The sequence below is a fragment of the Panthera pardus genome, unplaced genomic scaffold (genome assembly GCF_024362965.1).
Source record: "Panthera pardus isolate Hobbes unplaced genomic scaffold, ASM2436296v1 HiC_scaffold_2, whole genome shotgun sequence".
Taxonomy (NCBI): Eukaryota; Metazoa; Chordata; class Mammalia; order Carnivora; family Felidae; genus Panthera; species Panthera pardus.
Window position 1 is genome coordinate 81,506,315 of NW_026526765.1, and position 24,909 is coordinate 81,531,223.

Sequence of the window (24,909 nt, forward strand, 5' to 3'; positions counted from 1 at the left end):
TGTTTGGAGCCTTAATTCAATCCTGTGCCACTAAGAAGATTACTGTGCTTTTGAGACAAAGTTCCAATTTTGACAAACAGCTTTTCTCACAGAATTCTCTGAATTCATAATCTGTTCATCCTGGTTCTGGTCCTTCTTATTCTTATATTCTACTATATGCTGCCGAATTTTAGATGATAAGCACCCAGAGTGTTCTGGTACAGTGTGGCACGAGGCAACCAGAATAGTGTTGGCCATAAATAACTGGCATGTAAAAACAGGGTGGACCAATTTAACATCAACCCTGCTTGTGAACTCAGCAGAAAGGACTCCGAGGAAGAACATCCTATATCTCTTCTCTGTAACATTTACACGGAATGCTTAGTTCTACACACATCACGAAATTCTGAAAAAAGAAAGAACACCTTTATTTGACAATTTCATCTAGGCACTCCCAGTACTTTGGCTCACTGAGTAAGAGACTTCACGTCCTTCATGTCTGGGAAGCAGCTGTGTGTATCTTCCTTACTTTAGGAGTGTCTGCCTTGACCAGAGAGAAACTGAGCCAAGATTTATGTGGTTTCAATGCGCAGTACATGAGGATTAAGGAGTGCACTTGTGACGAGCACCAGGTGTTGTATGTAGTAAGTGTTGAATAAGTTTCTTATTTTTAAATGAAGCATGTAAATCAACCCCATTTTGGAGACATTTTTCAAGTATAAAAAGTCTGCTATGTATTTAGAAATATTGAATAGTTGAGATTTAAGTATTTCAGTGTATTTAAATTTTACTTTTAAAAAGTAAGAATAATAAATAGGGGAGATGGAGAGTGTGTGGAGGTATCAGTGAAATAAGAATGGAAATAAGAATGGAAGAATGCTGGTAATTGTTGAAGCTAGGTGATGAGAGTTTGTTACACTATTTTGTTTAGTTTGTATATATTAAAACTTTTCCATGATAAAGTCTACTACATCAAAATAAGGATTACCCCCCTCCCCAATGGTTCTTATTAGATCTCATTTTTACCTTTTTTCAATGTGGTTACTGCAAATTATTTTCACCCTGAAAATGCACATTCCAAACTTATAACCTTCAGGTTCCAATCAGTCCAGAGGATTGGGTGAAATGTATTCTATAGATCTTAACAATAATCCTTACATCACTTTGAACTGCTCAGATGTATGTGATTTTTTTAAAGTAAGTAATAAATGTGCCTGTTTTGGGAAAATTAATCCTCTTTGGTATTGAAGCAAAGTTATTCTAAAAATATTTTCCAAACACACACACCATTTTTCATTGCCATATAATTTTATCAGAAAGAACTCTGAATTACTTTGAAGTCTCCAGTGGCATAAAAATCAGAGTCACACTTAAAAGGTTCTTTAGAAAGAGTCACGTAAATGTTCCCATTGTCCACTGTCACTGTATGAATCCTTTGCTTTACTCCTTTGGAACACCACTCAGGTTTTGCTGATGGATCTCTAGGGTTTATAGACTGGTATAGTCCTTCTCCTGTTGCCAAAGTAATTTTGTATTTATGCCAGGGGCAAACTATGCATGGTCGTCCGTCAAACTCCTGGGGAAGGAAATAAATGATTTAATAGTCTGACATTTCCAACATTCACAATAAATCTCAGACTCAGAACAGATTCTATTGCAGAATAACCAGGTTAAAGAACAGGCCAGCTCCTCTTTTTTCCTTCCATTTACAAATTATTCAGCATAAGGCAGAACCTAATCTTAGCAGTCATCAGGTCCCTTTTGCATTTGATTAGAAACCCAGCGTGTTAGAACTGTATCAGAAAATGAGGTCAGGCAACTACACCATGTGACTGAAGCTATGCTGTTATGTACTAGATGTGAACGTCACTTCCTTGACAGAAATGGGACAACGGCATCAAGTGCTTCTAAAGGAATTTCCTCTAGCCGCTGGGAGCACAGTAAGCTTCAAATATAAATTTAAGAAGGTTACTAAAGGCATGAGTGTATACGTTAACTGAAGAGTGATCTGTGACTCAAAGTAGTCAATTCTCAACTTTTTAACTGTCTTAAGTCAGTGGTTCTCAAATTTTAAAGAGCATGGGAATCACCTGGATCTTGTTTAAGTTCAGTAGGCTTAGGGTAGGGTACAAGATTCTGTGGTTCCAACAAACTCCCAGGTGACGCCAGTGTTGCTGGTTCTATGGATCACACTTGGAGGAGCAAAGTCTTACAGCTCTCATTATGGTCCAAAACTCAGGGAAATTCTTTCACATTATCATCACCACGTGCTTACCTTTTTCTCTACACCAGAAGTGCAGGAGTGCTGATATTGTACCCCCACAGAACTGTCAACAAACATTCACATTTTCGTAATTCAAACATTCATGTTCATAATGAATGTCCTTTAACATGAGGACAGGTGTGGAAATAGGTAGATATGAAGTGTAGAGAGAGTGGAACACTAAGTTTAAGCATTCATTTTGTACTGTTCAGGGAGGAGAGGGAGGGAAGGAGGGAGAGAGATCAGTTTTATGAAGTAGAAAACAAATTAGGCGGCTAGCTAGTTTGGAAGTAAGACAGTTCCCCCATTCCCTCCTCAGATAAAGCTTTTTAAAAAAAATTTTTTTTTAAATACACACATTTTTACTACATTATACAGGTAATATATAATCACTGAAAAAAATCAAACTGTGCAGTAAAAAGTAAAAAGTGAATGTTACTTTTTATTTAAAAAATGGGATCTCATTAGACCTATTATTCTATGGCTTGCTTTTTTCTGCTCAAAGATATACTGCTGACATCCCTCCATACCAACACACAGAAATCTGCCTCATTAATTTAGTGGCTGCACAGTTTTCCACAGCATGGCTATTCATAGCTTATTGAAACTGTTTCCTATTGTTAAAACATTTAGGTTGCCTTCAATTTTTCATTATGACAAATAATGCCACAGTAAACCTCTCCTTTATATATTCTTAAACATTTGTGCAATTATATCTGCAGGGTAGATATCAGAGTATAATTGTTAGGTCAGAAGACATGCATACTTCTCATATTTATCTGTGAAACAGTTTTCTCTACATTGTAGGACTGTAAATTCCTAGAATATTAGCAATTATACTCAAAGCGTTAAAAGACAGTTCAAGCTCAAATACAATTTTTTTGCATACAGAATGAGACAATATAAATAAAACGTGAATTTGTAGAGAATAGATTTTACATACCTCTATTTCTCCCAAATGTAAAGGCCCTCCTGAGTCTGAAAAGGAATTGAATATTACATCTAGTCACTAAAAAAAAAAAAAAAAAAACAAAAAAAAACAAAAAAAAAACACCTGAAATTTTGATAGTTTTGTGGTTAGTAAACAAATACAAGGTTTACAAATAAAAAATAAACTCTTACGGTAACAGCGAATATCCATCGCATGATATTCTCCTTTGTGGTAGAAAATGACCACTTCTCTATCATGGACAACAGCTGTCATTCTTTTAGATTTTTTAATGTCATCTTCTCTGCCAACACAGACAGGAGAATATTCCTTCACTTCAGGATCTTGTTCAGAGCCATCAAGATCCATGCTAGTCGAACAAAACAAAAAGCAAGTAGTCTTCACTAGTTTGGTTATGGAGAGAATCATACTGTAATAGACGTTTGATTTCTCTAAGACTGATGGATGGTGTTTTTGTTTTTGTTTTTGTTTTGTTTTTGTTTTTGGTAGCTATACAAAATAAAGCATTTATACACATTGGGTCATGGTCATAATTTCAAGTTAGAGACTCTTAAAGCTTGCCCAAATTAGGAAAGATTCCCCACTTTGAGGCTGGACTCATATTAGATTCATTTCAATGGGTAAGGTGTATATTTCAAAGTCCCAAGACCCAAAGAGTTAAGTTTCATTGTCCTTTTATTCCCTATCAATTCAATGCTAAACAACAGCCAGTTACCAGTGTTGTTTTCAACCTTCTTCTGAAGGTAGGATTCTTTGATAGTCTGAACAGTCTTGGATCTCTTGGTTGAGATCTTGGTAGGGTGATTCATTTGATTTTGCCTGGAATGAACAACCAGTCTTAGAAATCAACCAGATAACTACTCTGCCATAAGGAGATAGGTATGAATGGGCATATTACATTTTCTTAACTCAGAAACTGTCATTACTTTCTTCTGCCTTGTTGGGAATTCAAAGAGATGGCTTTCTCTTCAATTAATTTATAGAAGTATGTAATATATAGACGTATATATAGAAATATATGTATATATATTTCTAAACAGAGAAGTTTTAGTAGAGAATTTCCAGGTACTCTGAATATATTTTTTCTCAGCAAAGATGTTTAGGTTACTTCTTTGAAAGCAGCTCTTTCAAAGAGACCTTTGTATACTTTAAGAACACAGTCATAGTCTGTTAATTCCATGTGAGAAGGAAACATCAAGATACATCAGTGTCAGGAGTGTCAGCCTCTGTAGAGGATTTTCCTGAGGGCGTCCCATAGGGGGAGTATTTAAGTTTTATTCTATGACAGTTTCTGAAAAAAACAAAACAAAACAAAAAAACAAAAAACAAAAAACTATATATCCTGTTTTGCCAAGAATTGCTGTATTTTTCTTTCTTCACTCCTAACCCCAAATCTTTCTTCTTCTCGCCACCCTCTTTCCATTAGTGTTGTAATCACCAATTTTTCTGGAAACATTCCTGCTTTTCCTCTCAGGATAGAGACTGTGTGGTCTATAACTTTCAAAAAGTATAAAGAACCACATATAATATTACCTTAGGGTTGACAAACAGCTTTCTTCCCCAGGCAAGAGCATATTTTGAATCTTTGCATGTAATGAAATAAAAATCACAAAACGCAAACTGAGACCACTTAAAGAGTTTTACTTTTTATTTCTTAATAATGCATTTTTGGATATTCCTTCATGGTTTCTGCCCTCTGCTGGAGAATGGGAACCTTCAACTATCCAGACAATGTCCAGCTCCACAAGCGGCATAAGGCAAGCTCACTCCCCAATGTGAGTGGACAGAAAAGAGGCTGCCTACAGCATTTGGGCATGAGATCTTGTATGTACCCAGACCATTACCTTGGAGCAGGGCTACTTCAACCCCTTTATTATATGAAAGAAACTAAAAGTTCATGGTAACATCTAATCACATCCTACTTTTTCTTTGGATCATTGATGGACAAATTTCTCTGTAATCTATTTAGAGAGGAATATATGTCTAAAAACTAAGCGGGAAAATTTCTCAAGAAGGGACTATTGACAGTAATCTTTAGCACAGAATTACAAAATGAAAAGAAAATTTCAACAATGGATCTTCAGATTCTCCTTTTGCAAAGTTCTCTTTTCTTGTCAGAGATTATCATTCATTTGACAAATATTTTCTCAACATGTACTATGTGACTAGCACTTCAAGGAAGTAAAAGAGATAAGGTCTCTTTCTTCTAGATATTATATTCTAGTTGGTGAGACCAACAAATAAATACCAGTAAACAAATACACAAATGATATAATTACACACTACCATAACAACCATGAATAAAATGAACTGTGTAATATGAGAGAGAAAAGGGGAGGCCATTTTGCAAAGAATAGGCTGGGAAGATGATTCTGAAATGACAGTTGAGCTAGAACCTGAAAAATGCAAATGAACCAGACATTCTAAGAGCTGAAGGAAGAGCATTCCAGGCCGAGGAACAACAAATATGAAAACCTGAGGAAAGGAGACTTGGCTAATGAGGAACAGATAGGAGACTGGACCATAACAAGTGAGCTTGGTGAAACAAACAGGAGCCAGGTCATGCAGTACTGTGTGTGAATTTTATTGTAGGGGCAAAGGGAATGTGTTAAAGGGTGTAAAGCAGGCAGAGATGACATGATCTGTTTTTAAAAGAATGCCCTGGCTGTGTGGACAATAGATTGTAGCCAAACAAGAGTGGAAACACAGAAATCAGAAAGCTATTGTAGTGATCCACAGGACAAAATATGGTGGTTTAGACCAGGGTGTTGATTTTGTGGGGGTGAAAAAGTAACAACAACAACAACAACAACAACAACAACAACAATAGCAGTAGCCACAATTACACTGTGCTAATTAAATGTCAGGTACTGTTTTAAGACTTTGCATTTACTTAACTCATTTAATATCCTAACATGTTACTATAAAAAGGTATTATTTTAATTGTATAGTGAGGAAACTGAGTAAGACCAGAGAGGTTGGGCTCGTGAACAGGAATAAAGGAGCTACAGAAAATAAATAAGGGTAGCTCCCAGGTTTTAGTTTTGTGCAACCAGCGAGATTGTAACTATGATAGAAAAGACTGAAAATGGAATGGTATTTCCAGAAATGGAAAATCAAGAACTAGCTACATTTTGCACATACTGAGTTTGGAATAACTAAAAGACTCTAGACAGAGATATCATGTCTACAGTTGGATATATGAAACTAGAGTTGAGAATCACAAGAGAGAGAAATTTGAGAGTTGAAAAATTACAGAATTCAATGGAGTAAGTTGGAGAGGGAGTACAGACAGGTCTAATATAATTCCTTAGGTGCATCAACAGTTAAAGATCAAGTGGAAGAGAGCCTGAAGAGAGGCAAGACCAGTATGTGTCCAATCTACTGTTAATCAAATGACATTCACTTGGTGTTTACTTTTCTGTCCTACATTTTCCTCAAATGGTAAGTAAGTGGTGATCCAGCAGGAAGGCAGGCAATGAGGTGAAATCCATTCTAATGCTGGCCACCTCTATGTGTATTACACAATACATGAAGAAAATATGGACTTCCTAGGAAATTGTCCCAAAAGGTTGGTTCTTTCATGAAGGCTTGGACTACTTTTCTCCTTGTAATTTTCCTTATTTCCTTAACCTCCACTCTCCTAGAAATCAAATAGTGTTAAATTCCAAGTAAGAGTTTATATCCAGAATTATTATTACTACTTTTCTTCCTAGTATCTTTAAAGTTTGTCTATTAGATTCTTAAATACCCTTTTGGCCAAATATAGAAATTGAAAGGTGAGAAAAATAAGACTAAGAAATCTTTCAATATTGTTCATAGTGAGACTGGCTCTCTGTATAGGTCTGATCTAGCCCTTCAATCAAAATAATGATTTATATACATCACTGTATGACATTTAGGAGCTATTATTTCAAAATTAATCACACAATCAGCCTTTAAAATGGGTTATATGTTCATTTTCAATCCAAAATAACTCTTCAGTCATAATGTCTCAATAGATGTTTATGTTGACACAAGCCTTCCAAAACAAAATGTAACAACCATTCTAAAGGTTGTGGCAAGGCTAGGTTTTACTCAACATTTCCAGTTTCAGGTCCATTTTAACAATTTAATTATTTTATGGATTTCATCAGATTGGGAAATGAGATAGCTGCAGATAACGTGAGAGGTATCCAACTCTGCCTGATACAAGATAAGGAATTACATATAGAAAAGGAAAGGAAGTGAATCAAAGTGATGGCCCATGATAGTTGTAGAGACCCAGATGCTGTTAAACAAAGGAAGGTTGCCATGGAATGCTCATGGTATTAAACAGAATACAGTTGCCTATAATTTAAGATATTTAACAAAATTATAAATCACATGTCAACTTCAAATATTCTAATTTTAGGAAGATGACCAATCCTTCCTAATCCACCTCCTCTTCAAATACAGTAACATCGTCATATTTCAAAGGAAGTTTACAAAGTGATGATGTAACTTTCCTTGAGAACAGGAAACTGCCATTTTGATTTCACTCGTCTTAGGTTAACATTTTACATATAAATGCATATATGGAACTTCTTTTAAAAATTTCTTTAAATGTTTGTTTATTTTTGAGAGAAAGAGAGCACACACGAGCAGGGGAGGGACAGAGAGAGAGGGAGTCACAGAATTCGAAGCAGGCTCCAGGCTCTGAGCTGTCAGCACAGAGCCTGACATGGGGCTCGAACTCATGAACCAGGAGATCATGACCTGACCCGAAATTGTACGCTTAAATGACTGAGCCCCCCCACAGGTGCCCCATGTGGAACCTTTTTAAAAAGGGCACTTGAGGGGTGCCTGGGTGGCTCAGTCGATTAAGCAGCCGACTTCGGCTCAGGTCATGATTTCACGGTCTGTGAGTTCGAGCCCCGCGTCGGGATCTGTGCTGATAGCTCAGAGCCTGGAGCCTGTTTCAGATTCTGTGTCTCCTTCTCTCTGACCCTCCCCCGTTCATGCTCTGTCTCTATCTGTCTCAAAAATAAATAAACGTTAAAAAAATTTAAAAAAAAAAAAGGGCACTTGGACCTTGATGAATATAGATTAGAATGGTCGTAAGCTGTAGACCCAATCTCCTCCCAACAAGAGGGAATATGTGTTTTATGGCAGAGGCTCCAGGCTTTCTGATGGCTTTACTAAATATTTATTTAATCTTGTATGACTCATTGATTGGAAGTCTGGAAATGTTGGGAGAAAAAGAGCATGGATCATTTAAAAAGTTTGTAAAACAGAAATTATTATTTAGAAGTAAAAAATCTCCATGTGAATGTGTTAGGAGAGAGCCTTAGATGAAGGACTTCACAGGCTACTGTTTTGAGAAGTGTAATTCTGAGCCACAAGGAACATAGACACTAGATATTACATCAGCCTGCGCTCCAAAACTGAGGTGTAGGATGAGGGATATTTGTGTGTGTGCATGTGTGTTGATGAGGAGAGGTAGGAAGGAACTTTGAATTCAAGGTATAAAGGAAAGCATTACACAAATCAATCTTAGGAAATTATAGAAATGTCAAGTCTGTACTCTGAAGTTTGCACTGTTAATTCCTGCTCTAACTAACCTAGTTGCTTTTTACATGATGGAAAAACATAACGTATGCTATTTTAAAAAATTATTTCACAATAAGTAAATCAAACTGAGAAAGACAAATACCATGTGATTTCACTCAAATGAATAAACAAAGAAACAAAAAGCAGAATCAGACCTATAAACACAGAGAACTGATGGTTGCCAAAGGGAAGGGGGTTAGGGAATGGCAAAATTGGTAAGGGGGAGTGGGAGATACAGACCTCCATTTATGGAATGAATAAGTCATGAGAATAAAAGGCACAGCAGAGAGAATACAGTCAATAATATTGTAATAGTGTTGTATGGTGACAGATGGTAGCTACACTTGTGGTGAGCACAGCTAACATACAGAGAAGCTGAATCACTATGTTGTACACCTGAAACTAATGTAACATTGTGCGTCAACTATACTCAAATTAAAAAACTGAAAATCATTTCACAATAACAAAAAAACCCCAAAAATATAGTATTTTTAAGCAAAGGCAATGAGAGCCATGCCATAATTTCCTGGATTAGCTGTGGCTAACAGAAGGCTGGATTACCACATCCCTAAACAATTATCTTGTTTTGCTTGATATTGGCAGGTACCCAAAGTATACAAATTGCTCAGGTGGTAGTATTTACTCCACAGCATTGGACGTGCAGCCTTTATCACATTTTGTGACAGAACAGACAGAGGGGCAACAAAGATAAGATAAAAGGGAACAGATGAACTGAAATAGGCTGAAGAAAAAAACAAGAAATGTAGAGTTTGCAACACGTATAACCGACTAAGGATGACGATTCAGAAAGTATGAAGGACTTTACTATACCAGTAAAGTGCAAACACACACACACATACACACACACACACACAGAAAAATGGGCAAAAGACACAAACATTGCATAGATGAGGAAGTGTAAATGGCCAGTGATTACATGTAAAGATGCTCAACCTCATCAGAAGGAAAAAGTAAAAGAAATGCAAAGCAAAGTCACAAATAGGATACTATTTTCTATCCAATTGAGTGGCAAAAATTATAGCAAGTACTGGTGAGGATATGGAGAAATTGATAGTGATGACATTAATTAGTGCTACCACAATTTGGCATGACCTAGTAAAGTCGAACATATTCACGATCCATTAATCCCCCTTTAAGTACACTCCAGAGAAACGTGCAGAGGTACACTAGGAGATAATCACAGGAATGGTTATAACAGCAAACGATGGGAAAAAACTCAAAATGCATCAACAGTAGAATGGAGAATTTTCACATTCATTCAATGGAATGCAATGTAGCAGTAAAAAATGTCTGGATGCATCAAGTTGGATTAACTTCAAAAATATAACTTTAAAGGAAAACAATTTTTAAAGAATTCGGAGTATGCTGCTATTTTTACCAAGTGCAAAAATGGGCAAAACAAAACAATATATCATTAATGGATACATGTAGATAGAGTAAATTTATAAAGAAAAGCAAGGGGATAGAAAACACGGAATTTCTTAAATGCCTAAAAATGTAACATTTAGTCTTATATTTAAAATTACTCTTTTAGCTTAGAAGTTGTATCCTACTTTACATTTATGTAACAGATGATCCAAAAACCAAGAAACAGGATAAAATGGCACTTTCTATCCTCAGAAAACGTGCCTCTGCAGAAAGATCATGAATGGACTGAGAATTTTGTTCAGCTTCTTTAAAAACTTGGCACTAGAAAGGGGAAATAAATGAATATTTAGTTTTCTTTGTCCAGGCAAAAAGTTAGAAAAGAAATACTAGTATCAAGCAAGTAAAACATATGAAATGTACAGCATGAAAAGTTAATTAAGTTCTCCAGACTTCCAAAGAAATGAGAACCCAATACAATCCTTCCTCAAGTTTCAGTCTCTTCGAACATACAGTTTTAGCAGTGTTTGCACCCCAACCAAGGAAAACTGCGGTGAACTTTGCACAAGCTGATAAGAAATGAGCAGAGAACGCTGGGCTAAATGATAAAAGGTTTCAGAGAACTATGATTACAGTCTTGCTTTTTGCTTAGGAAAGTATTATCATACCCTTCAAATAATGGTCATATGTATTTATGATAGCTAGTAATATTTATAATTAACATCCACATTATTCTTAATTAAATATTGTGAATATCATGGTCCATTCAGACAATAAGAGTCAATGTATTCACCTTAGTTACTGTTACTTTGATGCACTATTCATATGCTCCCACATATTTCCTCATTTTGAGTCTACTTTAAGATAGCAGAATCTTAACTAAAAAGAAAGTGAAAAATTAACCGGTCTGTGCTGTTTGGGGGCTAGATCAAGCAAAGTCACTTCTGAAAAATTTAGCCATTTTGTTCCATTTTCCTCCTTAAGAAGTATTTTTTTGGCCCGTGCCTAAAATAGGTTTCTAAACGTGCTAACACCATATAAAATTACAGATTAGTTCAATAGATCCTCAGTCTCTATTAGATACTTTTCCAGCATAGGGAATCCATTCAGGTTAAATTAAAAAAAATAAATAAATAAGTTTCCATAAGACACTGGAGACAAAAGAGACATGAAATTAAAAGAACTTACTTGTTATTCCTCTTGATCTCTGACAAAGGTGCTTTTACTAAGTCTGGAGCCTTGACCTACACATTATCAGAATGCATGGCTCCAGGGTGACACCCTTGTTTTTAGGTTCAGAGAAGAGACCAGCCTTAGATATTAGTTTTGCATCTCTTTGGATGGCAGAATATTACAGATAAAACTAGTTATCCTTCAGTGAGTGGCCACCCACTTGGACTGTTTGCATACAGGAGTTCACTATCGCCAAGGGGTAAGTAGTATACCTATCTTGCAGATTAGGAAACTAAGGGTAAAGGATCCCCTTTAACAAAAGTAGCAGTCAGGATTCAAACCTACATCTTCTGAGTCTATATTCAGTGAACACAGTGTATACATCTTAACATTTCATCTAAGCAGCATCCATAGTTTATAAAAACTCGTGGCCTGCAAGTAAACTTAAAGGTACAAAGCCTTTTAGCAAAATAAAGATATCTGTGTACGTATATATACGTAGATGTACGTTTATCACCAAACATGGTTCTGATTTTTTTTTTACTTTAGGAAAGCTAATGTCACAAGAGTAGCATCAACGGATGTTTAAAGCGTTTAATCATTTAATAAAGTCATGTAGCTGCTCTGGAATACAAATCAAGTATTGTAGAGCAGGACCGGACCATGGGAAACGCTCTAACCATGTGAGCTGTCATCTCTAAGGCCCTTCCAGTTCTGACAAATTAACGCACGACTTGAAAGTGTATTTAACACCTTAGTAAAGACCGTCTACAGTAGTTATACGGAGAGGTGCTCAGGAACCCCGGGCACAGGCTACACGTGGCTGTCCAGAGGTTCTGGACTGTTGCGCCTACAGACTTCAGGAGACGAGTATCTACCACGGCCTGGGCTGCAGAAACCGCGGAGCAGATTTAGTACGCATAGAGGCCAGGAAAGCTAGTTAAAAACGCCCCGCCTGCCCCACACAGGCGGCAGGTCCTGGGTGGGCCCAGACTGTAAGGTGAACAAGCTCGAAGGGCCTCGCTGTGACTGGGCGGAATCCCGTCCGGAGATTAACGGTTAACGAACGCGAGCCGACTCCCGGCAGAGCCATAGCGCTCAGAAGGGCCTGGAGCATAGGCCAGACGACACCAACCCCCACCAGCTCCCGGCCACCGCCGGCGCCGCCGGCGGAAGCCCGACCTGAGGCCTGCAGCCCGGCCGGAAACAGCGGCGCTCGCGAGCCCCGCCCAACCCCGCCGCGAGAACTGAATTTACCTTTAGTCCCTTGCTCCGCCTCCGCACGTCCTGCCAGCAGCGGAGGCCGCGTGACTCTCCTGCGGGAGCCAGGCCTCGGACCGAGGCTCGGAGCTTCCGGGGGGCGGGGCAAGCCGCCCACGTGACCCGAGAGCGCCTGCCCTCGGAGACTGCCTCAGGGGCACTGCGGGCTGATGACCGCCATCCCCAGCTGGCCGCTGGTCAACCGCCCTCTGCCGAGGCTTCCGAACTGACAGTCGTGAAAGTGTGCTTGACAACCGTAGGTAGCATCTATTTTAACGTATGTGTTAATCTCACTACATTTATCCACATTTTACATGCATCCACGATCTCACTCTCAGGAATTTACCTTATAAAATATTTACAGAAGTTCATCACGATGCGTGTAATCCATGTGTAAGGATGCTTACTGCCACGAAAGAATTAAGAATAGCTAAAGTGATCAGCAAGAAGGGAATGGTGGTCAAATAAAATACGGTGTAGACATGTGAATTACTTTGTAGCCACATACTCAACAGATATCATGAATGTAATTAATATTAAAAAGGAAAGGATACAATACACAATTCTTTAGTGTAAATAAAAATATTTCTCATGATACAAATAGATATGTATGTATGTAAGCTTTTTATAAGATTTTTTTAAAAAAAACTTAACTGGTTGCATTAGAGGTGGTAGATAAGTTTTTGAACTTTGCTGTTTCTCTGTATACTTTGTGAATTTGAAAACAAATGAAAAACAACACCTCCCACTTGTATTCAAAGCTGGAAGCTAGTTGAGTCTGGCATGTTTTTTATTTTTGGTTTATTTATTTATTTATTTATTTATTTTTCAATATATGAAATTTATTGTCAAATTGGTTTCCATACAACACCCAGTGCTCATCCCAAAAGATGCCCTCCTCAATACCCATCACCCACCCTCCCTGCCCTCCCACCCCCCATCAACCCTCAGTTTGTTCTCAGTTTTTAAGAGTCTCTTATGCTTTGGCTCTCTCCCACTCTAACCTCTTTTTTTTTTTATCCTTCCCCTCCCCCATGGGTTTCTGTTAAGTTTCTTAGGATCCACATAAGAGTGAAAACATATGTTATCTGTCTTTCTCTGTATGGCTTATTTCACTTAGCATCACACTCTCCAGTTCCATCCACGTTGCTACAAAGGGCCATATTTCGTTCTTTCGTTCTTTCTCATTGCCAAGTAGTATTCCATTGTGTATATAAACCACCATTTCTTTGTCCATTCATCAGTTGATGGACATTTAGGCTCTTTCCATAATTTGGCTATTGTTGAGCGTGCTGCTATAAACATTGCGGTACAAGTGCCCCTATGCATCAGTACTCCTGTATCCCTTGGGTAAATTCCTAGCAGTGCTATTGCTGGGTCATAGGGTAGGTCTATTTTTAATTTTCTGAGGAACCTCCACACTGTTTTCCAGAGTGGCTGCACCAGTTTGCATTCCCACCAACAGTGCAAGAGGGTTCCCGTTTCTCCACATCCTCTCCAGCATCTATAGTCTCCTGATTTGTTCATTTTGGCCACTCTGACTGGCGTGAGGTGATGTCTGAGTGTGGTTTTGATTTGTATTTCCCTGGTAAGGAGCGACGTTGAGCATCTTTTCATGTGCCTGTTGGCCATCCGGATGTCTTCTTTAGAGAAGTGTCTATTCATGTTTTCTGCCCATTTCTTCACTGGGTTCTTTGTTTTTCGGGTGTGGAGTTTGGTGAGCCCTTTATAGATTTTGGATACTAGCCCTCTGTCCGATATATCATTTGCAAATATCTTTTCCCATTCCGTTGGTTGCCTTTTAGTTTTGTTGGTTGTTTCCTTTGCTGTGCAGAAGCTTTTTATCTTCATGAGGTCCCAGTAGTTCATTTTTGCTTTTAATTCCCTTGCCTTTGGGGATGTGTCGAGTAAGAAACTGCTACGGCTGAGGTCAGAGAGGTCTTTTCCTGCTTTCTCCTCTAGTGTTTTGATGGTTTCCTGTCTCACATTCAGGTCCTTTATCCATTTTGAGTTTATTTTTGTGAATGGTGTGAGAAAGTGGTCTAGTTTCAACCTTCTGCATGTTGCTGTCCAGTTCTCCCAGCACCATTTGTTAAAGAGACTGTTTTTTTTCCATTGGATATTCTTTCCTGCTTTGTCAAAGATGAGATGGCCATACATTTGTGGGTCTAGTTCTGGAGTTTCTATTCTATTCCATTGGTCTATGTGTCTGTTTTTGTGCCAATACCATGCTGTCTTGATGATTACAGCTTTGTAGTAGAGGCTAAAGTCTGGGATTGTGATGCCTCCTGCTTTGGTCTTCTTCAAAATTACTTTGGCTATTCGGGGCCTTTTGTGTTTCCATATGAATTTTAGAATTGCTTGTTCTAGTTTCGAGAAGAATGCTGGTGCAATTTTGATTGGGATTGCATTGAATGTGTAGGTAGCTTTGGGTAGTATTGACATTTTGACAATATTTATTCTTCCAATCCATGAGCAGGGAATGTCTTTCCATTTCTTTATATCTTCTTCAATTACCTTCATAAGCTTTCTATAGTTTTCAGCATACAGATCTTTTACATCTTTGGTTAGATTTATTCCTAGGTATTTTATGCTTCTTGGTGCAATTGTGAATGGGATCAGTTTCTTTATTTGTCTTTCTGTTGCTTCATTGTTAGTGTATAAGAATGCAACTGGTTTCTGTACATTGATTTTGTATCCTGCAACTTTGCTGAATTCGTGTATCAGTTCTAGCAGACTTTTGGTGGAGTCTATCGGATTTTCCATGTATATATCATGTCATCTGCAAAAAGCGAAAGCTTGACTTCATCTTTGCCAATTTTGATGCCTTTGATTTCCTTTTGTTGTCTGATTGCTGATGCTAGAACTTCCAGCACTATGTTAAACAACAGCGGTGAGAGTGGGCGTCCCTGTCGTGTTTCTAATCTCAGGGAAAAAGCTCTCAGTTTTTCCCCCTTGAGGATGATGTTAGCTGTGGGCTTTTCCTAAATGGCTTTTATGATGTTTAAGTATGTTCCTTCTACCCCGACTTTCTCAAGGGTTTTTATTAAGAAAGGGTGCTGGATTTTGTCAAAGGCCTTTTCTGCATCGATTGAAAGGATCATATGGTTTTTATCTTTTCTTTTATTAATGTGATGTATCGTGTTGATTGATTTGTGAATGTTGAACCAGCCCTGCATCCCAGGAATGAATCCCACTTGATCATGGTGAATAATTCTTTTCATATGCTGTTGAATTCGATTTGTTAGTGTCTTATTGAGAATTTTTGCATCCATGTTCATCAGGGATATTGGCCTGTAGTTCTCTTTTTTTACTGGGTCTCTGGTTTAGGAATCAAAGTAATACTGGCTTCATAGAATGAGTCTGGAAGTTTTCCTTCCCTTTCTATTTCTTGGAATAGCTTGAGAAGGATAGGTATTATCTCTGCTTTAAACGTCTGGTAGAACTCCCCTGGGAAGCCATCTGGTCCTGGACTCTTATTTGTTGGGAGATTTTTGATAACCGATTCAGTTTCTTCGCTGGTTATGGGTCTGTTCAAGTTTTCTATTTCCTCCTGATTGAGTTTTGGAAGAGTGTGGGTGTTTAGGAATTTGTCCATTTCTTCCAGGTTGTCCAATTTGTTGGCATATAATTTTTCATAGTATTCCCTGATAATTGTTTGTATCTCTGAGGGATTGGTTGTAATAATTCCATTTTCATTCATGATTTTATCTATTTGGGTCATCTCCCTTTTCTCTTTGAGAAGCCTGGCTAGAGGTTTGTCAATTTTGTTTATTTTTTCAAAAAACCAACTCTTGGTTTCATTGATCTGCTCTACAGTTTTTTTAGATTCTATATTGTTTATTTCTGCTCTGATCTTTATTATTTCTCTTCTTCTGCTGGGTTTAGGCTGCCTTTGCTGTTCTGCTTCTATTTCCTTTAGGTGTGCTGTTAGATTTTGTATTTGGGATTTTTGTTGTTTCTTGAGATAGGCCTGGATTGCAATGTATTTTCCTCTCAGGACTGCCTTCGCTGCGTCCCAAAGCGTTTGGATTGTTGTATTTTCATTTTCGTTTGTTTCCATATATTTTTTAATTTCTTCTCTAATTGCCTGGTTGACCCACTCATTCTTTAGTAGGGTGTTCTTTAACCTCCATGCTTTTGGAGGTTTTCCAGACTTTTTCCTGTGGTTGATTTCAAGCTTCATAGCATTGTGGTCTGAAAGTATGCATGGTATGATTTCAATTCTTGTATACTTATGAAGGGCTGTTTTGTGACCCAGTATATGATCTATCTTGGAGAATGTTCCATGTGCACTCGAGAAGAAAGTATATTCTGTTGCTTTGGGATGCAGAGTTCTAAATATATGTGTCAAGTCCATCTGATCCAATGTGTCATTCAGGGCCCTTGTTTCTTTATTGACCATGTGTCTAGATGATCTATCCATTTCTGTAAGTGGAGTGTTAAAGTCCCCTGCAATGACCACATTCTTATCAATAAGGTTGCTTATGTTTATGAGTAATTGTTTTATATATTTGGGGGCTCCGGTATTCGGCGCATAGACATTTATAATTGTTAGCTCTTCCTGATGGATAGACCCTGTAATTATTATATAATGCCCTTCTTCATCTCTTGTTACAGCCTTTCATTTAAAGTCTAGTTTGTCTGATATAAGTATGGCTACCCCAGCTTTCTTTTGGCTTCCAGTAGCATGATAGATAGTTCTCCATCCCCTCACTCTCAATCTAAAGGTGTCCTCAGATCTAAAATGAGTCTCTTGTAGACAGCAAATAGATGGGTCTTGTTTTTTTATCCATTCTGATACCCTGTGTCTTTTGGTTGGCGCATTTAATCCATTTACATTCAGTGTTATTATAGAAAGATATGGGTTTAGAGTCATTATGATGTCTGTTATGTTTTATGCTTTAGCGATGTCTCTGGTACTCTGTCTCACAGGATCCCCCTTAGGATCTCTTGTAGGGCTGGTTTAGTGGTGACAAATTCCTTCAGTTTTTGTTTGTTTGGGAAGACCTTTATCTCTCCTTCTATTCTAAATGACAGACTTGCTGGATAAAGGATTCTCGGCTGCATATTTTTTCTGTTCAACACATTGAAGATCTCTTGCCAATCCTTTCTGGCCCTCTTCCGTGGGCCTCTCATCTGCGCTTGGCTCCGGAGACTCCATTCTGCTAATCCTCTGGCGGTTTTCTGTGTTATTTAGGCAGGTGTAGGTGGAATCTAAGTGATCACCAGGACGCGCGGTGAGCCCAGCGTCCTCCTAAGCCGCCATCCTCATTCTTTCTCTCTGGCATGTTTTTTAAAGTGTCCCCGACAATCTTCTAATGCAGTGGTTCTTAACTTGGGCTGTACCTTAGAGTCACCTGGGAGTTTTAGACAGTCACGATGCCCGGACCAATGAAACCTGGGGTAGCAGGAGGGTTAACATATTTTTTCTAACTTCCCAGGTGATTCCAGTGTGACCTCAAGGTTGAAAACCACAATCTATATTTAATGTCCTGAATACTGATCTCAGATCATAGAGTGTTCCAGTGGGTCTGAGGCAGCTGAAATCCAGTGCCTTGTTCGTCTTCCTCATCAATTTTTCTGTAAGCCTCAACATATAAAATATTGAGAAACCCAGCATAATGGATTTGCCTCCAATGCTAGTTTCTTCTGATTTCTATTCTGTTCAGTATAGTTTTAGGATGATAGTAATATTTTATGGGATAATTTCCCTTTTGACCATTTACTGCACTGATCCAAGCAAAAACTAATCATCTAGTTTTGATGAACTGCCTTACCAAAGTGAAAATATATTTGGATTTATTATAAGTTACATTATCTATTAGCCATTCCAAATTATTTTATGGCACATGGAGGGTGTTAGCAGTCTTTAGCTTGTGTCATGAAAGGGCTGAATAAGATTTGCTGTTTCTAAGAAAAGTTCTTCTTTTTGCCTTGGCATAATCTGGGCATTAAAATAAGACGTATCTTAGATTCTTTGACCTTAAATCTGATTTTGAATAAATAGAAGACCTCAGTAGTTACACATGCATATGTACACAAGAGGGAGAGAAGCTTTCTTTTATTTCTGTATAAAGTATTAATGGGGTTAATCAGGTAATAATATGAAATTCTTGGAAAACTTTAGTGTAAGTGTGGGGACACTTTCTACCTTCTCACTCCTTGGAGCCAATCTGCATCTTCCCCTATAACCTTCCTCCATTTGTTCTCTGATCTTTTCCTTTCCTGCTATTGACACCTAGTGGTAGCCCTGGCATGAGTTTTGTTACCTACCATGGAAAACTCCAGCTTTTCCTCTGTGAACTTGCTCACCAATATCTTGCTCTAAAAATAGTTTTTTGTTTTTTTTTTTAATGTTTATTTTTGAAAGAGAGAGAGAGAGAGAGAGCATGTGTGTGAATGGCTGAGGGGCAGAGAGAGAAGGGGACAGAGGCTCTGAAGCAGGCCAATGTGGGGCTCAAACTCATGAACCAGGAAGAGATCATGACCTGAGCCAAAGTTGGATGTTTAAGTGACTGAGCCACCCAGGAGCCCTAAAAATAGTTTTAAATGTCTCTTCTCACCATTGTGAGCCCCTCTTCTGTCCTCATAGCATCAGGCTGTTTCTAGGCTGACTTTTCTAGGACTAAGCTCTTCCTCTCAGAGAAGTTCAAAAACTGCCTTCAATCCTAAACCATAATCTATTTTGTGAATAACGAAGACCTCAGTGTGCTGATAGTTTCACTACAGGGTGATTTGAGGAGTATCAACCAATCAGGATTTCTTACTCTTTCAAACCAGAAAAGGGTGATAACATTGCCCTTATGAGGCCATTGTGATTCAGATAAGAGAAAGGGTGGCTTCAAATACAATCTATCTGCTCATAACATAAGTGAGAGTTTGTTGTGAATACCTATGTGACATTCCTACTTGTGGCAGATGTTCACCAAACATCCCATCCACTACCCCACATTTCCCACTCTGTTTACAGTTGGTTGAGGTCATGTGTCCCTTCTAGATTGAAGCATAGAAGAGTTCTTACTCCACCTCCCCAGTCTCTCTCTCTCTCTCTCTCTCTCTCTCTCTCTCTTTTTTTTTTTTTTGTCACAACCACAGATATTATAGATGATGGACTTCTACTGACCTGGGTCCCTGAGTGACTATGTGACACAGAGACCACCCATCAACCCCCACTCACTACCTTCCACCAAGCCATGAAAGATACGTAACTTAAGTGAGAAATTAACTGTTGTGTTAAACCACTGAAATTCTAAGATTGTTTATGATTACACCAAAGCATAATTTAATTTGACGTCTCATAGCTATCGTCAGTTTTATGTGTTTGAGGTTGAAATATTAATTTTCTCCTGTAAACCTGTACTTCTTTTTTTCCTGCATCTCTATAAGTGACAACCCTGTTCATCCACATGCTTAAGGTAGAAACCTGGATGCCATACTCACATCTCCCCTTTTCTTCTCCTGTGCAGAAAAGAGTTAACATAGCTGACCAAAGACGGCTCTCCTTATAAAGCTCTGCTTGTAAGGTTGGCCCCTGGCTGACATCTGGGAATGTGGCTGATAAAATAGTTCTCTCTACTGAAATAAGATTTTCTCTAAATAGTATGGATACCTCGCTGTGCCTCATCTGTTTGTGCAAACAATATGGTTTATGCTGACCATGACCTGCTTTCCTTCTGGGAGTCAAGAACTTTGGTGCATGCTAGGCAGAAGTGCTTGCATGACCAGCCCTAATAAAAACCTGTGGGTGCTGAGCCTTTAACGAGCTTCCCTGGGCAAAAACATTGCACCCCTGTTTTTGCATTATCGTTGCTGGCACAAGAGTCAGCTTTGTGTTATCCCTCCCCAGAGGGAGAGAACATAAGGAAGCCTTCACTTGGATTCTTCCATTTTCCACCTGTGTCCTTTTTCCTTATCATCCAGCTCTGTATCCTTACAATATCACTCTAGTAATCTTAGCATGAGAAGGACTATATAATGAGTTTCAGGAGTCCTTCTAGTGAGTGAATCCCCAAACACAATGTTGCCTTAGGACCCCTTGGGCTATCCCCCCATACCTAATCCAGTTCTGAGTCTTGTCAATTCTACTTCCTAAAATGTACTTCAAATTACTTTTTTTTAAATTTGTTGCCACCATTCTGGAAGGTGCCATCATCTTTTATTTGTATGGGACATTAAGAGGACCCAATAGAAACCACCTTTTTTCCCTGCCTGAATTTGGAACCAACTCAGAGATATAGTAAGAGATCAAAGTGTAAACTTTAGTTAATGATAAAAATCTAGATTGGGATAGCTTAGATGTGCAGTCAAATGGATTAACATCACCTGAACTAAATTTATGTGCCCAAATTGCTGCCCTCTACCTTCGAGCTATCCATCTTGAGAGGATGAACCACATTTTACTCTCTTTAGGCACACAGATTTGTAGAAAGGAGAAGGGAAGGACTGAACTGAGTATACAGAAGAAGGGAGTGAAGGTTGTAGATTTTAAAATTTCTTGTTCACTCTGAATTTTATCTTCCAAGTGGAACTCCAAGTCTTGGGCATCCAGCAAATGATACACATGCTGACCCTAACTCTAAGTAGGCAGTAGAGAAGGGAGTGTGGTCAGTGAACACCAGGTTGTCTGCAGTGAGCCTCAAGCAAAACACTGGCCATTAGTAGTACCAAGCCAGGCTAAGCAAATAGGCACAGGCCAAAGGGCCTTCAGTGATGTGAGCTTCAGAGTGTAGGTTGCCGCTCCTTGACCTTGAAGCATGTTTACAACATCTTCATTCCACTCCATTCATTCTCAGTAAAGGTAGGAAGGCCAAAAAGACCTCAGAAAGCAGGCATAGCTAAGGCAAGGATTAAATTGCAGAAAAAATGCCTTTTGGTACATTGACCTTTCAGACGGTACTGCTTAGAATATTTGCTACAATTAGAGATAGTGAAGTTAATGAAACATAACTTCAGGTCCCCTCACACGTGTGGGCCCTTTCCAAGGTCCTGAGCAACCCTAGTAACGTGTTCATATGGTCATCCTTTATATCCTTTTAATATAATTTGGAAGCACTCAAAATTACAGAAAACTAGTACAGGGAACTCTATCCCAACAGCCATTTAAGAGTATGTTGCCAATCTGATGCCACATCAGCCCTTCATGCTCTAGTATGTATTTCCTGCAAGCAAGGACATTCTTCTACGTAACCACCATACAACCCTCAAAATCAGGAATTTAACACTGACATGTTTCTACCTTCTAATCCTCAAATCCAGTTCAGAATCAAGTTGCATTTAGTTGTGATGTATGTTTAGCTTCCTTGTGTGGGACAGTTTCTCAGTCCTTCACCAACATTCATGACATTCACGTTTAAAGATTATAGGCCATATATTTTATAGAATGTTCCCTAACTGAGGTTTGTCTGACACTTCTCTATGATGAGATTCAGATTGTGCATCTTTGGCAGGAACTTCACATAGATGGGGGCCGGAGCCCCTGTACGGCTGTACTTCTGTTCCCTTCTCACTCAGCTTGAGCCAACTCACTACACTACCATGTTGTCATCTACCCCACCGGGGCTCTGTCACTTCTCTCTAAGCCACTGCATGTCCTGCCAGTCCCCTAGCCAGCATAGATGTCTATCTACCCTGCTGTGTCCTTTCCTGCTGGCTTTAGGACTGAATTGTTCATGAAGGAAAGAGAAGAAAGAAAGGAATAATTGTCATATGTTTTTGTAAAAATGTGCAAAAGTAAGACAATTTAACTTCAGTGGATTAAGGCCATTGTCTCTTTTCCTTCTGTCACACAAGCATTTTGGGAATTTGGCTAAGAGGCATTTGAATTGGAAATGCATTTAGTTTGTGTTTGGTGGGGTATATTTATATGGTTTGCAGCCAGTTGTGGTGTATAGCTAAGTTTCTGCTGGCTGTCCCAGTGTAAAAACAACCTCCAAATATATTCCCAGTGCCCATTGTGATGGCTATCCTTATATGCTAGATGCAGGCTACGGTTCTATCAAAATGTGAGTATGGGCTCTGGTGTCTGGAACAGGGAATATGAAAGTCCTGGAGGAGAAATAAGATTTGAACAGGTAGAGCTAGAAACTATTCTATGGAAATTTTTATCTTATCATTACATTTTTGGTAAAATGGTAAGCCCAGGATTCTGTTCTCATAGATAGTACACATGAGAGATGCTCAATAATACAACATTAAAAACTACAAATTCATATATCTTTCTTGATGGGAAGCATATGACATAGAATTTATCATGATTCCCATAAATACACAAACCTGTACCAGGATTACCGTTTGTTTTATGCTTTCTGTCAATTAAAAAAAAAAAAAAAAGATTGTGCTATAAGAAAGATCGAGTTATCGTTCTATTCTCTTTATGTAAAATGTTTTAAAATTGTTGTCATGTGAACAAATGAGTAAAGAGTAGGGAGCCAAAACTTGTAGGCAGAAAGTATGATAGTGGTGTGTGTAGCAATTAATTAATAAATGTCTGCTATTCTGTTAGGTTTTTAGTATTTGTGTTTTTTTGTGATTATTTGCCCATTCTGAATATTCACTTTAATACCTAATTATTTATTTATTATTTTGTATTCTTTTTCTTAAAGAGAGGCTCCCCCTCCCACCCATTGTGACCTAGATCTACCCTGAGCTACATTTAAACTGCAAGGCGGCTGAGCTCTGTGCCCGCTACAGAGCGCTAATGAGTATCTAACTGGAAATTGTCCATGATAGCGTGGGCAGGCGGCACTGCCTGGGCTGCTCCAAGTTCCATTTGCATTCTGGTCCAGAAAGAGAAGCATGGTAGAACTAGCCTTGGATTCATGTAGATGTCACATGCTCAGAGTCATTCCACACCATCTCTTTCAGTCCAGATGGTGCTGGAGAAAGCATACCTAGAGGCAGATTGCTTAGCCAAAGTCGCTGAAAACAGGCACTGAGGCACAGGAGTGAAAATACATGCTCCAAGAGAGCTCCATGGCACGACATAGAGGCCCTGTTCCATGAAGTAGGAGGATTCAGAATGGAAATGGCAATGAAGAGATTTTTAATTTGTAAGAAGAGAAAGACTCCTGGAGACTGGGACCTCCATCTCTGCAAATTTCTAAACTTGTGAGAAGGTGGATTCACTTGCTTCTTTTTTATTTTATTTTATTTTTTATTTTTTAAAATTTACATCCAAATTAGTTAGCATTTAGTGAAACAATGATTTCAGGAGTAGATTCCTTAGTGCCCCTTACCCATTTAGCCCATCCCCCCTCCCACAACCCCTCCAGCAACCCTCAGTTTGTTCTCCATATTTATTAGTCTCCTCTGTTTTGTCCCCCTCCCTGTTTTTATATTATTTTTGTTTCCCTTCTCTTATCTTCATCTTTTTTGCCTCCTAAAGTCCTCATATGAGTGAAGTCATATGATTTTTGTCTTTCTCTGACTGGCTGATTTCACTTAGCATAATACCCTCCAGTTCCATCCACACAGTTGCAAATGGCAAGATTTCATTCTTTTTGATTGCCAAGTAATACTCCATTGTGTGTGTGTGTGTGTGTGTGTATATATATATATATATATATATATATATATATATATATATATACCACTTCTTCTTTATCCATTAATCCATCAATGTGGACATTTGGGCTCTTTGCATACTTTGGCTATTGTTGATAGTGCTGCTCTAAACATGGGGGTGCATGTGTCCCTTCGAAACAGCACACCTGTATCCCTTGGATAAATGCCTAGTAGTGCAATTGCTGGGTCGTAGGGTAGTTCTATTTTCAGTTTTTTGAGGAACCTCCATACTGTTTTCCAGAGTGGCTGCACCAGTTTGCATTCCCACCAGCAGTGGAAAAGAGATCCTCTTTTTCCGCATCCTCGCCAACATCTGTTGTTGCCTGCGTTGTTAATGTTAGCCATTCTGACAGGTGTAAGGTGGTATCTCATTGTGGTTTTATTTGTGTTTCCCTGATGATGAGTCATGTTGAGCATTTTTTCATGTGTCAGCTGGCCATCTGGATGTCTTCCTTGGAGAAGTGTCTATTCATGTCTTTAGCCCATTTCTTCACTGGATTATTTGTTTTTTGGGGTTTAGTTTGATAAGTTCCTTATAGATTTTGGATACTAACCCTTTATCTGACTAACCCTTTATCATTTGCAAATATCTTCTCCCATTCTGTCAGTTGCCTTTTAGTTTTGCTGATTGTTTCCTTCGCTGTGCAGAAGCTTTTTATTTTGATGAGGTCCCAGTAGTTCATTTTTACACTTGCTTCTGTCTTAGGCAAATGCATAGATGGATCTTCTCCCCACCCCCAGGGTTAACATGATGCCAAAGTAA

At 38.6% G+C, this 24,909-nt stretch overlaps 2 protein-coding genes across 4 annotated transcripts in view; one reads left to right on the forward strand and one right to left on the reverse strand.

The window, feature by feature from the left end:
• Positions 1-1,268: 1,268 nt before the first annotated feature.
• Positions 1,269-12,709, reverse strand: RFESD (Rieske Fe-S domain containing). Of its 2 annotated transcripts, XM_019428829.2 has the most exons (4): positions 12,579-12,709; positions 3,365-3,540; positions 3,186-3,220; positions 1,269-1,555 (listed from the first exon to the last, which is right to left on the reverse strand). In XM_019428829.2, the coding sequence occupies exons 2-4, from the start codon at positions 3,537-3,539 to the stop codon at positions 1,292-1,294; spliced, it is 474 nt and encodes a 157-aa protein (XP_019284374.1). In that variant the 5' UTR covers position 3,540; positions 12,579-12,709; the 3' UTR covers positions 1,269-1,291. The 2 variants fall into 2 exon arrangements, with proteins under 2 accessions (XP_019284374.1, XP_019284375.1); XM_019428830.2 differs by lacking the exon at positions 12,579-12,709 and having other exon boundaries at positions 3,365-3,557.
• The window catches only part of SKIC3 (SKI3 subunit of superkiller complex), a 162,649-nt gene continuing 150,430 nt past the window's right edge, over positions 12,691-24,909 (forward strand). For both annotated transcript variants that reach the window (XM_019428820.2, XM_053907192.1), the window contains exon 1: positions 12,691-12,837. The gene's annotated coding sequence lies outside the window, so the exon portion shown is untranslated. The remainder of the gene's footprint in view (positions 12,838-24,909) is intronic.